This window comes from Dromaius novaehollandiae, chromosome 17 (assembly GCF_036370855.1).
Source record: "Dromaius novaehollandiae isolate bDroNov1 chromosome 17, bDroNov1.hap1, whole genome shotgun sequence".
NCBI classification, from domain to species: Eukaryota; Metazoa; Chordata; class Aves; order Casuariiformes; family Dromaiidae; genus Dromaius; species Dromaius novaehollandiae.
Window position 1 is genome coordinate 12196812 of NC_088114.1, and position 14919 is coordinate 12211730.

Genomic DNA, 14919 nt, shown 5'->3' on the forward strand with positions numbered 1-14919 from the left:
AGCACCTCTACCTGAAGATCTCCTGCAAGGTTGTCCTAACCAACTCATTTGCAAGTTAACCTGAATGAAAGTATGAATATTTAAAACCAAATTAGCCTGCCCAGTCTCATAGCCTTGGGCAGCATCCCAAGCCTTTATTTTCTTGAATGAAATGGAGGATAAATGTAGAAAAAAACATGAAGGAAGGGCACTTAAGGAAAGGTGAAATTACTGTATTTTGATTGATGCATATAGAATAGTTTATGTTTTGATATACTGTATTTATCTGTTAGATTTCTTTTCTTCTTCTGTAAGGCAGAAGGATGGAATACATTTTAACTAGAATGAATTTCAATTCTCAAAAAAATCCTTCCTCTCCACCCTGCCGTACCAGACACTTCTCCAGGTTTATGGAGACAGTGTTTTTTCCAAAGCAAATACTGGACTCCTAAAAAAGAAGTTTCCATTTCAAAAACAAAGAACAGATACAACTACAAATACATACTAGCAATTTTACATTACCTACTGCAGTAACAGTGATAAAAATCCAAGACCATCCATTTAAACCACCATTTCTAACATAGTTCATGCAAAATAACTCAGTCTCATAGCAATTCTGTGTTAAAAGTCAAATTCTTATCTAGACAGTTTCATCTTACAAGAGACCATGGTCACCATGTTAATCTGAACATAATCCACAGACTACTTTATAGTTTAAGGCTAGAACAAATTTTATAGCTTCCTGATCAAACAAGATTCATTTCAAAAGTTTTAATTAGGGCTCACATCAGCTGTACCCAGATCACACAATTCAAAGGCAATAATCCTATTGTCAAGGGAGCACAGTAGTGTCACCAAATTCTGTGTATTTAAGCAAACACTGGAGTATTTAAAATATAAAAGCTAAAGGTTAATAAAACACTAAATCCTCTTTTTGTTTGTTTCTGCTATGTAGTTAATAAGTTTTCATTTGTTTTATAAAAAGATATAGCTTTGATCCATACAGGAGATAAAATTTGGGTGGTCTCTCCAGAAAAAGCAGCATTCTACTAATTAGAAGACAGGTACTACAAGGCTAACTCATGGATGTCTTTCAGTTTATCTGCAGTTAGGAATGAGATGTGGAAAGTTTAAAGAAAAGTAAAAAATAATCTATTCTTGCAGCTATCTTGTGACAATTTTTTTGTGTGTGTTAGATTTCTGGGAGCGAACTATCTCTTAGAACACTGACAAACAATGGAAAATAAATTGAAATATTGCTGTAGATAAGAATGGGTAAAGGATATGCATATCCTGTTTATTGGTCCCCTTCTTAACATGAAACATGCATGCTCACATCCTTTTTTGGACTTTTATTAGTTGTCTACTCAAAATGAAAGTAGCTGTGTTCCAGCTAGGGTAAATGCTCCGTAACAGCTGGATGGGATTGCTTTATGCTTTGAAGATATCTGGAATTTATGACAGTTTTATGACACTGCACATATTTTAGGGGAGCCAGGAGGATTCTTTTCTTTCTGGAAAATGCAGCACTTGGCTCTGAACTCTGAATCAGCATGTCAGGTCCCGAGCAAAGCTAGCATACCATCAAATTTGAGGTATTTTGTGCCTCTTCATATGAAAATTAATGGGGATTTGCTCCCAGTTTATCTAAACGCTTAAGAGAGCAACTGTGCTTTTTCAAGGCTTAAGGATCTGTTCAGTCCTGAATATAATTAAACTCACTAGCTTTATGTTAGTACGTAATACTGTCTAGACTGTAGAGTCCAGCTGAAAGTTAATAGAGAACGTGCCTGCTGTTAGTTCTGCAAACCACCATTCTCCAGTGCTAGATTTGGAAATACAATTAAACATTATTTCATGACTACAATATTTCAAGAAATCTGTTCATCGATTTCCTTTCATATTTGCTTGAATACATCATCCAAACTGCCCGATAAAGTAATTTGTTACAGTTTTTAAGCAGGGTCAGGTATTTTGTTTATCATAACACATTCACAAAAGAGTAAGACTTGAGATTGCTATGAGAGCTACACAGCAAACCGTTATTTCATTTTACACCTTGGAGGTCTTTCCATAGCTTTTATGTTTCTCTCTTCATAAAACCACAGAAACTAAGAAATTCTGCTGTGTGAAATTATGTGTTTGCCACAGGCGGAAAGTACAGTTTAGCATACACTTCTGTCAACATGTGTGAAGAGCTTTAAAAAAATCCTTCAACTATAACAGGCTGAAATTAGAGCTTCACCATGCTAACTTCTTTAAATTATTTAGCATTCACAAAATTTTAAGCCTCTAAAACAGAGTTAAAGATGCTTAATCAAAAGCTTGAAAGTAATTTCCTGGAGGGGATAGGAGAGCAGGAGTTATTCTTTTTCCACTTCATTTGAGCAGACAAAAAAAAAAAGTTACAGAAGGCAGTTACAGCATATTCCACAGGTATTGTGTGAATATGGGAAACATTCTCCCTAGGAAACAGCACAGACCTTAGGTCTTTTTCTCTATTTTCAATATATTGAAGAAACAGGCAGCTCAAAAACTTCAGCTAGGTTTCAAAGAGAATAATATTCAATAATATGCTGCTGCTTATTAGTAACGGTGAGCCAACCACATCATGCTTTTTTTTTTTTTTTTTAAAAAAAACATTTTAAGCCATTGGCAGCTCATCTATAATTCTGAACACTTAAAACCAATTTTTTAAATTAATATTTGTATCTGGCTATGTCTGATCAATCTCTATCAGTCTATGCATAAACCAGAAATCCAACCATTCTCCAATGCCACTGAAAAACAGTAACAAGAATGAGAGGAAAAACAATTCTAAGAGCAAACATGGTTTTATATTAGAAATAGCACTTTAATTCAGTGTGCATGGTTCTATCCGCTCTATGAAATACCAACAGCTGAACTTTTTAAAAATAAATATTTCATGTACACATATGCCTAAAAACTGCATCAGAGTGAGAAGCCATCTCCAGTTAGAGGGAGAAAACGAGACCACAGAAACTGATTTTTGTTGGGAAGTGGTGACCAAGTAAACACGTCTATGTTGGCAAAGCCATACTCAACAGATGCTGGCTTAGAGGACTAAGTTTTACTTATATATTAGTAGTTTGTTTGGGTTTTGCATTAGAAAAATTGATATAACATTATTAGAACAAAATTAACAAAGGAACTACAGTGAAACAAAAGCCCCCTAGAACCTCCTCCCCGCCTTTTTTCCCCTTCATATCATGGTTACACTCTTCCAGGATGCTTCAGAACCTGCTACAGATTTTATTTGCAAGTATTGTTTCTTTAACCTATTATATTTATAAATAAATAATAGCTAACAAGATTAAAGTTGGTGACGGCACAGAAAGTGCTCCTATTACTACTGAGGCAGGGAAGTTCAGGGCTCATCTGTTCTGTCTGGCCCACGCAGCAGCCCAGAGTGGAAGGTGGCTGGTCACGGAGCTTGCAGGTAGCTCTGAAAAGCATGTGCTGGCTCGGGCCGATGGCAGGCCAAACAAGAACAGGCAGTGGTACAGGAGAAAAGTAGAAGTTATCATATGGGAAATGCTGGGGATAAAAGGGAATTGTGGAGGAATATAAGGACACTATAGGAGGAGCTGGAGGTAGGAAAAAGTAACCCGGCAATATCTGGGGGAAAGAAAAGTAGGAAGAGAGCTACAGCTCTTGAAGTAGAATTCAGAAAGAGGAAGGGAGAGTTCATTATTGTGAGGCTTGTCTACTGCATGTCATTTTTGACTCCACATAGAATTAAAAAAAGCTAGTCTCAGTGAAGCTTCTGTTTCCAAAAAGAGATCCTTATCTGGTATTGAGAGTGGTGTTGAGATTCCCAAAAGTTGAACACTATTTATAATGAACAATGCTAGTTATATTTATAACATTAGAACACCACTAACACGGTGTTCAACCAGAACTAAATTTCAGGTGATATTGGAAAAAAAATTAAGTTCTGTACAGAGAAATGAAAAAAAGATGTCTATAGAAAAAAAAAAAAAAAAAAAAAAAAAGAAAGTCTTCAAAAGCCAACTTCATATAGCTTCCTACTATTAGCCTTCTCTCTCAAAAGGCAGGCATGCCTTGGTTCTAGAGATGCTACGTGCTATGGCTTTGCAGTGACAAAAGCAGAGAACCATATCAGTTATTAGAGAAGCAACTACCTCCTCTTCTATTAGTGTTGATAAAAATTAAGAAGAGTAATTATAAGCAGCAACCAATATAAACAAAAGAATGACTGTCTCTCTACAGAGATAGAGAATGAAAGATTCAGAGTATTTTCTAACCAGTTAAGGAAGCTGTCAAGTTCATCTTTCATTTCAAGATAACGGGTAGAAAATATTTTTGCACTCAGATTTAGAGGATTTATAAAGAAATATAACATCCTGCCTTTTTAAAAAGGTGGGAAAGGAGAAAGGCTCTTTCCACAGAGTAGCTTATTCTCAGAAATAGCACAATTTAGTACTAGACGTGCCACAGGAAGAGGGGGAGGGCTTATACCACAAGTCTGTCCATTGTACTGAAAGACTGCTTTTCCTATGGATGGGTGATCATCCTGTTATGTGGCTCTTAACTTCCTCCTGCATTGTGAGTCTCAAGTCATGGAAAGAGTAAAGTTCTTAAACTAAGAACTGTGTTGGGAATTCCGAGCACTTTCAATACAAGTTAACCAAACAAATACATCATGGTCACACTATTAACATCCTGGTTTAGTTTGCTGAAGCCACTATTCTTTTGAAAAAATAATGTAATCAGGAGAACTCTGGATAGTTATCTTGTTAGTTCTTTCACCTTCTGATAACATTTGAACTAAATGAAAAAATCTGGAACTGCCTTAGAAAGCCAAATACAGAATGCAAGACAATGCAGCCTTCACGAAACAGACTGTCTCCAAATAGAGACTAAATGGGATCACACTGAAAGATCCAAATACAACTGGACTAATTAGCTACTAAAAGCTCACTCTCATATCCAAGAAGTGTTACAACTGCACTGAAAGACATAAATTTAAAACCTTACATTGCTAATCTTACATTACAGTTTCAAAAGTGTAATCTCTAAAATTGCTGTTTTAAAGTGCCTCAATGGAGGTCAGCTGCCCCCTTAAGAAAAAAAAAAAAAAAAAAAAAAGACATTTACAACATGCAGCAAAGTGACTAAGTAGCTGTGAATGTTAGGTTAGGACTTGTAGCATATGTTCCAAGAAGAGAGTACAGCACATACCAGTTCCATTGCAATCTATGCAGTGAACTGTGGAGCAGCCTGCTTTATGCCATTGGCAGATTCTAACGTATTGCAGCTAAAAGTATGCTACATTAAACAGCTCTACAGTTACCTGATATCCTTCTGTTTTTTTCTGGCACCACTTCAGTAAGGCATTTCTCTTGGATCCTCCATATTCTCTTGCTAGGGCGGACAAAGGATCTTTCCTTTCTTCCCTAGGAAAAAGGGAGAAGAGTAACTTCTAGCTGACAAAATAATTTTGCGATAGAAATATGATTGCAAAAGCTTAAAAAAAGTTATTGTCTCAAAGAGAGAAATAAGACGCAGCACTACTGACTGAAAAATGAAATAAATCCAAATACCTGGAGAAACTTCAGCAATTTAAATTGTTTTGCAGAATTTCTTTCATTAGCAAATCGTCTCTTCTTTCCCTTGAAATTAAACTCTCTCTCTAAGTCTTTGAATCCCAATGATATTTTTTCCAAGAGTTCAGAAAATTCAACTCAGAACATGGTAAGTTCCAGCCTGAACCATTAACCTAACTCAAGTGACTTTATTTTGTATTTAGAAAAAGAATAAACTGATGGTATCTCTTTCACATCTCATGGCTGATTACAAGTGTCACCTTGAAACAACAGTAAGTTTGAATATTAGTAGCATGCACTTACTACAGAACATTTGCCTGAGATCTGCAGTTCTCAAAAAGGAAGAGAGAAAACTAGTCTGATTTACTATTTGATATACTGGCAATAATGTTTCACTTTTTTTGCAATAAGAATATTCGATTTCCAATAAAAGCAATCAACTTCATCTCCTGTCTATCAAACTATTTTAAGTCATTTTTATGTATTTACAAATAAGAATACAAGAAACCTTGTCAATTTATACTCAATCATTCCAAAAAAGCTGGGATCTCTGTGGGTGAAGGAAAAAAAAAGAAAAGAAAAAAAGAAAATCTTTATTGCTTGAGAAAAGATCAGGGAAAGGAGTAATGATCCTACCTGGATTGTCCAGTTTGTCACTTTAGTCTTACATTATAACCATCTTTTTACCAGGCTTCAGAAACGAACATTTAGATTAAAAAAAACCCAAAACTATATTAATTAGAGAGGTTATAATTTTTGTAGTGGCCTAGTTATACGATTCAGTGCATATTTCTAGAGACACTGTAGTGAACAGTACCTGAAAAAAAGACTAGGTATCATACCTTCATGCAGCTTAATTACTGGATATAAAGTATGCCAACAGTTGTTTCTAAGTTATTTTTAATAGTTTCCACTTGGAAAATTAAAATAAGATAGCTATCAGTGAATCTGTACTACAAAGATTTCCTCATTGCCGTTTTTGAAATAGTTCTATGCAGATTCTCACAATATCCACAAATGTACTACCGTAAGTTAAACCTTTCGGAAATTTCCAACCTGAAATATAGTTTGCATATATTCCTTCCTAAAACTTTAACTCTTTGTTGTTTACAACCCATTTAGTGAAAGAAGGAGGTGGGGGGGGGGGGGCGGCGAGAAGGGATGGTATTCCAGTGGGTCATCTGCTGCAGATTTACAGGTATCAGTTCTGTAGGTCTCGCTAGGGGGAAAAAAGAGCATCCACGGGAAGTGAATTTCTTCATACATGTGTCCTATCAATGCAACACTAGCAACTCTTCTGGATAGCAGCTTCTGCCATTCATCACAAACAAAAGCAATCATGTGCCAACATGCAATGAAATCTGCTTAGCGTCTTAGAACACACATTGCAATTTGTTTTGCCAGTCTTCACTGTACTACAGATCAAAAGCTCCTTACATCTACATCTCAAAGCTCCTTAGAAAGAAACATGTGGCAACATTTGATAGATGCCAATAGGTGGCAATTGAACCATCCATTTAAAAAAAAAAAAAAAAAAAAAAAACAAAAACCCACAAACGCACAGCAGGACAATAAACAGGAAACAGTGTCTTTCAGTATGAAAGACAGCAACATGAATCTTCAAACTTAACTGCTAATTTCAGAGGTTTTTAACACTACAAGCAAGCTGCTAATTGGATGTTTTAGATATGAAAGAAGTGATCAAAATAGGTTACTGTAACTAAACTTTACAGGTACCACACAGCCAGAATGGTCCCCCAAGAAATTATGTACTCAGGTTCTCAAATCTGTAAAGATTTCAACAAGCCAAACCGCTGTATTAATTTAAAGGTGACCTAAATGAATGACAGTGGGATTGCATATTCATTCTACAATGAAGATTATGCAATGCTATGAGAATTTCAGAAGAGAGAGCAGAGATAACTTGCAAAGATCTGTGACAACATACGAGAACTCAAATTGAAGTCTCCCTCTTCGTGCTAAACATACAGCTTAGCCATGAGACAGCTGTACAGCCTGTTCTCAAACTCCAGTAAAAGCACATGGTTTATATCAAGCTTTCACAGTTATGAAAACACTACTGAAGAAAACAAATTAAAGTAAGTTGTATGGAGACAATGAGGAATAATTTGACTTGTATAAATCTTAAGTGAGTCTATTAGGTCAACTGCATTTCAAATCAAAGAGCCAAAGTTTCACCTGGAACCAGGCACAAATTGCAAGTACTTCTTTTAGTGAATGTTAGCAATAACTGCACATTTTAGAGCAACTTTCAGAAAAAGGTAGGAAAAGAGAGAAACCCAATCACAAAGTCCAGCAGCAACATTGTGAGGACAATTCCAAAGAAGCCACTCATCACCTCACACCCACTGCTGCAGATTCTACTGCTACATTGGCAACAATTTTTTTTCCTATAGTGCTTAGCAGTTCAGTCAATGCTCTGACAGCACAGTTATGACACCATAATTACAGCTATTTACAACTAATTACAACTAAATTTTTGTGCTAATACACAAAATATCCATTGCTGCTTGTAAAGTACCTGCAGATCCATGCTCAGTTAAGTTTCTGCACAGTGAAAGGAGAGCAGCAGTGAGGTATGCCTCAACAGATTTCAGGGAAACCATTGTTTTCAAAAGCATCCACAGCTATAAATAATTTTACAATTTCAAAATGTAATTATTACATATTGCAATGTCTCCAAATATTAAGGATTTAATATTTTTGGTGTACAAAAGGTCTGTCAGTAAGTTTAATGTTAAAAGGTCTAGAGAAAGTCATTTAACCATTGTCTACCAGTTTCTCAATCTTATGAAGCAAGGCTAAGTATATACACCTCACTTGCATAACATGAGACTTAAACACTTCAAAGTCCTTTGGTTGAAAACATTACAGCCCTTTCAGGAGACTTAGCAATGTCTGAAATTAAGACCTAGTCATGCTGCTTTTTGTCTCCAGCTGTGAATACTAATGTTAAAGTTTATTACGTGTTCTCCATGGGACCAAGCCACTCTGAAAAAGAGATGTGTTCAACATGCTGTAGCTCATTTCTTAGATTTGGCTTCATGGTATTTTGAGCTGATGTGAGGCTATTATTTAGTGCCGTATCTCAGCTTCGTTTTCTGGTGAAGCATGAAGTTTTGGTACTGACCTAATAAACTCTAAAAAGCCTTCTGTCTAATTTCTAAAACACATACTGAGCTGCAGAAAACACTTTCTGAAGCTCTTACAGGACTACTAAAGATCATTATTGCAGTAGACACTAGGCAGAGGGCAGTAAAAACTGCAAGCTTAGTGCTATATACTAGATACATGCAGGTAGATAGCTATGAAATTAACACATTTTAGTGTATCACAAAAAAGATCTTACCGTATTCGACTTCGGGTGGTAGGGGTGACTGATGCTGTAGGAGAAGATGAGAGCGAGAGCTGTGGTGAGGTGGTACCCATTGCCATGAGAGAGGCTGGAGATGCTCCATCAGGTGCACTGATATCCCGTTTGATTTCTTCACTACTTCTTCGAGAAACTAAGTGAAAAAATGCCCATATATTATCATTTGCAAATAGAAAACCTCTTAAACTCATTCCTGTTATCTGACAAGCATTTAATTCACAAACCAAGCATAGAAATCCATATACGATACCAGGATTCAATGTTATTGTTGATATTTGCACTTTGCACAGCCACCAACAGCCACCAACATTTATGATAAAGCCTGAATCTTGAAGCAAAGAAAATGTGATGAATGCATCTTAATGGAATATCACTACTTCCACTTGGGGGATTTCATGAATGGGAAGGAATTTTAACTTCAAATCATCTATTTTTCTTCTAGTCCAAGAAGTTGCCAAGGTGCAGGTAGTTAAGAAGAAGAAAGTAATTTAGAGATGACAGCTGCCTTATTTCCACTTAATTTTAATCAAGGATTGGCATCTATGTGATGTTCTGGATATTAGCTGAATGTTTTCAGCAGGCAAATTTAAAGACTGACCTGAAATCATTCAGTCACACTCCATACAGAAAAGCTTGCTTCAACTTATTAAAGGACAAACAGGATACTTTTTTTTTTCCCCCGAATGAAGGCAAGAGAATCATTTTCTGTATATCAAAATTCAGAATGGCTACATTTCCTCTATACAGAAGAGTTTTGAGTTAAAAGTATGAAGTTTGCCTTTTACACCTGCATAGTTACTATAGTATTTGATTTGTGCAAATCAAATATTATATCTCCAAATATTTCAGAGATTTATTTTCCATCAGCTTGGGGGAATTACATTAGTTTATAAATACCAGACACGAGAAGTTGGGAAAAACGCTTTTGGGTGGATGTTTGTAGGACATGAATCGAAATAATCTAAAACACATTTTCTTCTTGAAACTGAAATACAGACTTGTTTTTTAATATTTGTCTCAAATTGGCTTTGCCTAGTTTATGGAGAGTACAATTTTTCATAATGTCACACTACTTGTGCTATAAATCTTAAAGATTTGTTTTTAGAAACCACAGCTGACCCTGAGACATAAGCTTGATAGTAAACTAATGCTCTATATAAACTTGCATTTATCAAGTCTAGTTTTTAAAAATCCACTACCAAAAGTGCATTAAACACTAACTAAAAGTAACACTGAAAAATATTTACAGGTTCTGCCAGTCACAATGACTATTCTAAAATGATATACCGCAAACATTCTTTTGTCCTACAGAATGGGTAGAAATTTTGCTATGGAGCATGGCAATACATTTACATGCATTAGTTAATGTATAATTATCCATTTGTTACGTAAAATAAACAGTCTTCCTCCCGTTTTAGAAGATGGGGCGATTTTTTTTCCAACACTGAAAAAAAATTCACAAACAAAAATGATATAGATAAGAGAAGAAGAATGTATTTCTCCGGCTCCCTCCCTGCCTTAAAAAACCCTATGCCCAAGTAGTAACAGGTAAGAGCAAGGAATAGTTTCTTCCTTCGTATATACTGTGCATGCCAAAACTATTTCTAACACAAGGAAAGATGACATAGAAATAATCTGTTACATGTGTGACTCATACTTATCCATGTGGTATCTTGGTGCAAGCCTGTAACAGTAAGACAGGACACTAGAAAAGCAATTAAAAAAAAATCTGCTGATGAGTTAAAACAATATTATTTTACTATTGGGCTTAAGTCTCTTCTCTCAAATATTTCCAATGGGAAACTCAGACAAAAAATAAGACATTCAAAATACCCAAAGTTCTGGACAAGAGCTTGATGATTTGAAGACAAAAGTTCTCTCTTGAAAAAGTAAGATCTGTAAGTACAGCAGTGAAATGAAGAGTCCCTACTTTTTTAGACATCTAGATAACGTGACATTACCCGAAATAGACTTGGCACTTTCCATAGCAGGTACTCTTGGCAACGATGCTGGCCTGCTGGTAGAAGATGTTCTCAACAAGTGTTCTGGACAAAAAAAAAGAAAACATCACTGTCGAAGATCTCAGTTAAATCCGAGATTCAGGTACAAGCCATGAACATTATCTACCAGCTACTGAATGAGTTTGTCTGTTTTACTGACAACTGTTTTATGCACATGAAAGAGAAGGCCTAAAATTCGCTTGTTACCAATACAGTTCACTATGAATACATCATGACCCTCTCAATCCATTTTCCCTGAAGCCTCTCTTACTAATCCACTTACCCTGGTCTGTGAAAAATGAACTGTTAAACCAAAAGGCTGAGCAAGGATTCCCATTTAGCATACCACAAAAAATATTGCATACATCATTCACAATGTTGATTGGTAAAGCAGACTGCTTTGTCCCTTGTGTGTGTGGTTTTTTTTTTAATCTTGCCCATGCAGTAGTGGCAAAATGGTGTTTTTATATATTGTAGTGAAAGATCCTTTCTGCCTACTGCCAATGACTAAAATTTGACTACAACAAAACTCCATTTTCTGTAACATCAAACCAAAATTAGCTTTCTTTAGTTAACAAAAGTCACCCTTTAAAATAAATATTCCTTCAAATAAAACGTTTAAACTGTATACAAAAGGTTTAAATACTATGCTGCTGTAAAAACACTTAGAGGACAGTAAAAATGAACAATGAGATTTAAAAAAAATTGTGAGACCCAATTCATTAATTAGAACATGACAGATAGGAAACATACACTGTTACAAAGATACTTTTAAAATGTGTACAGTTGTAAACAGGAATTTTGTCTGGCATGCTTTATGTCATAATTCAGTCCTGCTCTTGCATTAACTGACTATAATGAAAAGACAAACTACATAAAGCATACCACTTTTTTTTTGTGTGTGTGTTTAAGGCCTGTGTCTACCCACAAACTCTGTAACAATTAAAGAATCCTAAACTATCTTCTTGGAAAGGCATTTCAGTATTCCTAAAAATATCAAAGTATTCTAAAATTAAAACTCCAGCTGCATTGAACAAATAACCTCAATATGCTTTCAAAAAAAGCAAGAAGGAAATCTGGCACACACAGACTATTATGAAGTGCTACAAAAAACTTTAGAAAGCATCAGACCTCAGGAATACCAAACAGAGGAAATATACAGGCTGGAGTCATGTGGGGATTATCTTGAGAAACATCTACAAAAAAAACCTAAAACAGGCATAAATCAGAGAGCTACACCCAACACATGATAGCCATTCATTCTTACAGGAAGAGCACATTGTGAACAGTATTTTGAGAGACAAAACAAAGTTCACAGAACAGAGAAATATTGGGAAACGGATAAATCAACATTTAATTAAATTCCATGCAATTTTTCATCTGTCTCCTGAAGATTTTACACTTAGTAAGTTCATATTCTCTTATTGACATGCAATACAATGTTATCCATCACCCTTGTTTCAGTTGGGGTGGGGTGTTATCCATCACCCTTGTTTCAGTTGGGGTGGGATACAAAAAAACCTCAAAACACAAACAAGAAACCCATCACACAATACATAAAAATGCAGACCTCTGAGGTTAAGTTAAGATCTGGAAAACAGTAGCAGGACATGCCCCCAACATCATCTTGTGTTGATTTTGCAAATGATCTCAGTTTATACAAGCATTAAAAACTGCCAAAATGCCCAGTCATCAGGATGCAATCATGGCTTCATTGAAAATCCAAAAAAGCATCTTTCTGATAAGCCACCAGATGTGATGAAACACAAATAATCAATATTTATGTTTCTCACTTTGTATTTAAAATATAATAAAGTTAAAATATTCTGCTTAAAAAGTTTATTACATGGTGATATTTTGGATACTAAAAGATATCAAACACAAAAAATACTTATATTGTTTCTAGAAAAGTTTAAATGAATTAGAATGAACACCTTGAACAGGGATTTCAGCATAGCTTGGTCTTTTGTCCGTCAAAGTAGCAAGGGGTTTTGAAGCAGAGATTGGTCCACTTATAGAATGCCTCTGAAACAGAAAAGCACTTATGTCACTTAATTTCAAGGTAAAAAAAACAGTAAAACAATGAATTACAGAATAAGTTTTATAAATTCTGATATAACATGTCATTATTGATTTAAAAGGATTAAAAATAAAGAAACTTAAAAATACATAGAGAAAATACTTAGAGAAACGTGTCCTCTTTATGTATTGCTTTTCATAATCTGAATATACATACACACACATATATCTACATTATATACAGATATAGATATACACCCTTCCATAAATTGATGCAACATTTCTTTAAACTTTACTTCTTCTTAAAAACCTGTTCCACAAACCAATGTTGCAAATTAACATTGTGAAGTTACACACCTGTGATTGACACCAGATGCAGTTTTTTGTTAATTTTCACCTTCATTTATGTTTTGTTTGTACAAACCTGTTCTAGTTAAACATGATACGTTTATTTAACCTTATACATCCACCTGTCTGTAGCCAAACTTTTACCACTTGTTTTATATCATTAACATGTGCCTTTACAACTTAATGCCTCTTCCTGGAAAGTTAGAATAAGAGGATATTGGGGGTTGGTAACACCACTACTCTTCACCAAGAAAAACCCTATTGGGGAAGGAAAAAAAAAAAAAAAGTGTTCTTTATTCAGAATGTCAACAGCTTTTGTTAATGGCTAATTAACTGAGATACTCTATCAACAATTGAAAAAAAGATATTGTTCAGTATTTGTCAAAAATATAATAAAGTACAAATGTAACTATTTTTTTCTTTATAAAGCCAATGTAATTTCTGTCCTACTCTAAGGAGTTATGAACCGGCACCAACTTTGCAGATTTGAAACCTACATATGTTATTTTAATGGTAAAAATAAATTTTCCACTGTATTTTGTTCCTGTCACTGAAGACCCTACAAAATAATAGCTAAGAGGAATTTTCCTTACTATTTCCAACAGAATTGTTTAATAAAATCCAGGCAGTCAGACCTATGAGTGAAGTGGAAGAGAATAAAAGTTATACAAAGTAAAACTTCTAGACCTCTTTTTCGGAGAGAAAAAAAATTAAATAGCCTTTTTTATTTGTCCACATCGCTGCTAGAAACTTGTTCAATTTTTTTCACTGTACGGTTCACACTAGAGACTGTTTAATTTTCCCTCTCATTCTGAATGACAAACATCTCATTTGACTTTAGATTACTGTTAGGACAACTATATAAATTATCTTCCTATTATTCTTCTTTGTAAGTTTTATGTAAAATTTCTAGCAATGCATGGGTTCTAGTAGCTTAAAGTGCACATATATGACTACAGATGCGTCTATGTCTGGTACACAATTTAGTAATCACTGAAAAACACTGAAATAGGTATTTTAGTTGCACACCGGTGAACCATGTGTTTCAATAATTACCCTTACGCTTAATGAAACTCATACTCAGTCACTGAAGACTCAGGGAAGACTGTCCACATTTGTTCTGAAAAATTATCATTTCAAAGACCCTACTGCAAATAAGCTACCTTCTTTATTACCTGTCCTTTCTATTAGATTCCTATATTTAATCACGTAATCAGTCCAGTAATGCATGTATCCTGAGAACTCTTTCAGCCCTCTATCTGGACCAAGATTAGAAGAGAAGGTTAAATGAGCCTTATCTACATAAGATAATAAAAGTCACGTGTTTCTCAAGCCAAATCATGTAGGCAAGACAGACTTATCTAAAACTGTGATAAAAAAAAGTTAATAGTATATGCTTTGCAGCATCTCAGCATAGGCAGGATTACAGGGCTACCTATTTATAGCTTAGAGTCAAATCAGAATCATGCTTTTGTGCTAGAAATCCATTAGAGAAAACAACTGTCAATTTAAGAGTCCAGTTTACAAAAACAGAAAAAAGCATGAAATATTTCATCACTTTATTATATCAAAAAGCCTGCATGGACAG

At 35.0% G+C, this 14919-nt stretch overlaps 1 protein-coding gene across 2 annotated transcripts in view; it reads right to left on the bottom strand.

Moving 5' to 3' along the window:
• The window catches only part of SPECC1L (sperm antigen with calponin homology and coiled-coil domains 1 like), a 69578-nt gene that overhangs the window by 11978 nt on the left and 42681 nt on the right, over nt 1-14919 (bottom strand). For both annotated transcript variants that reach the window (XM_064522221.1, XM_064522220.1), the window contains exons 10-13: nt 12899-12989; nt 10926-11009; nt 8941-9097; nt 5318-5420 (exon numbers count right to left, since the gene is read on the bottom strand). In XM_064522221.1, coding sequence (XP_064378291.1) covers nt 5318-5420; nt 8941-9097; nt 10926-11009; nt 12899-12989 — 435 coding nt within the window. The remainder of the gene's footprint in view (nt 1-5317; nt 5421-8940; nt 9098-10925; nt 11010-12898; nt 12990-14919) is intronic.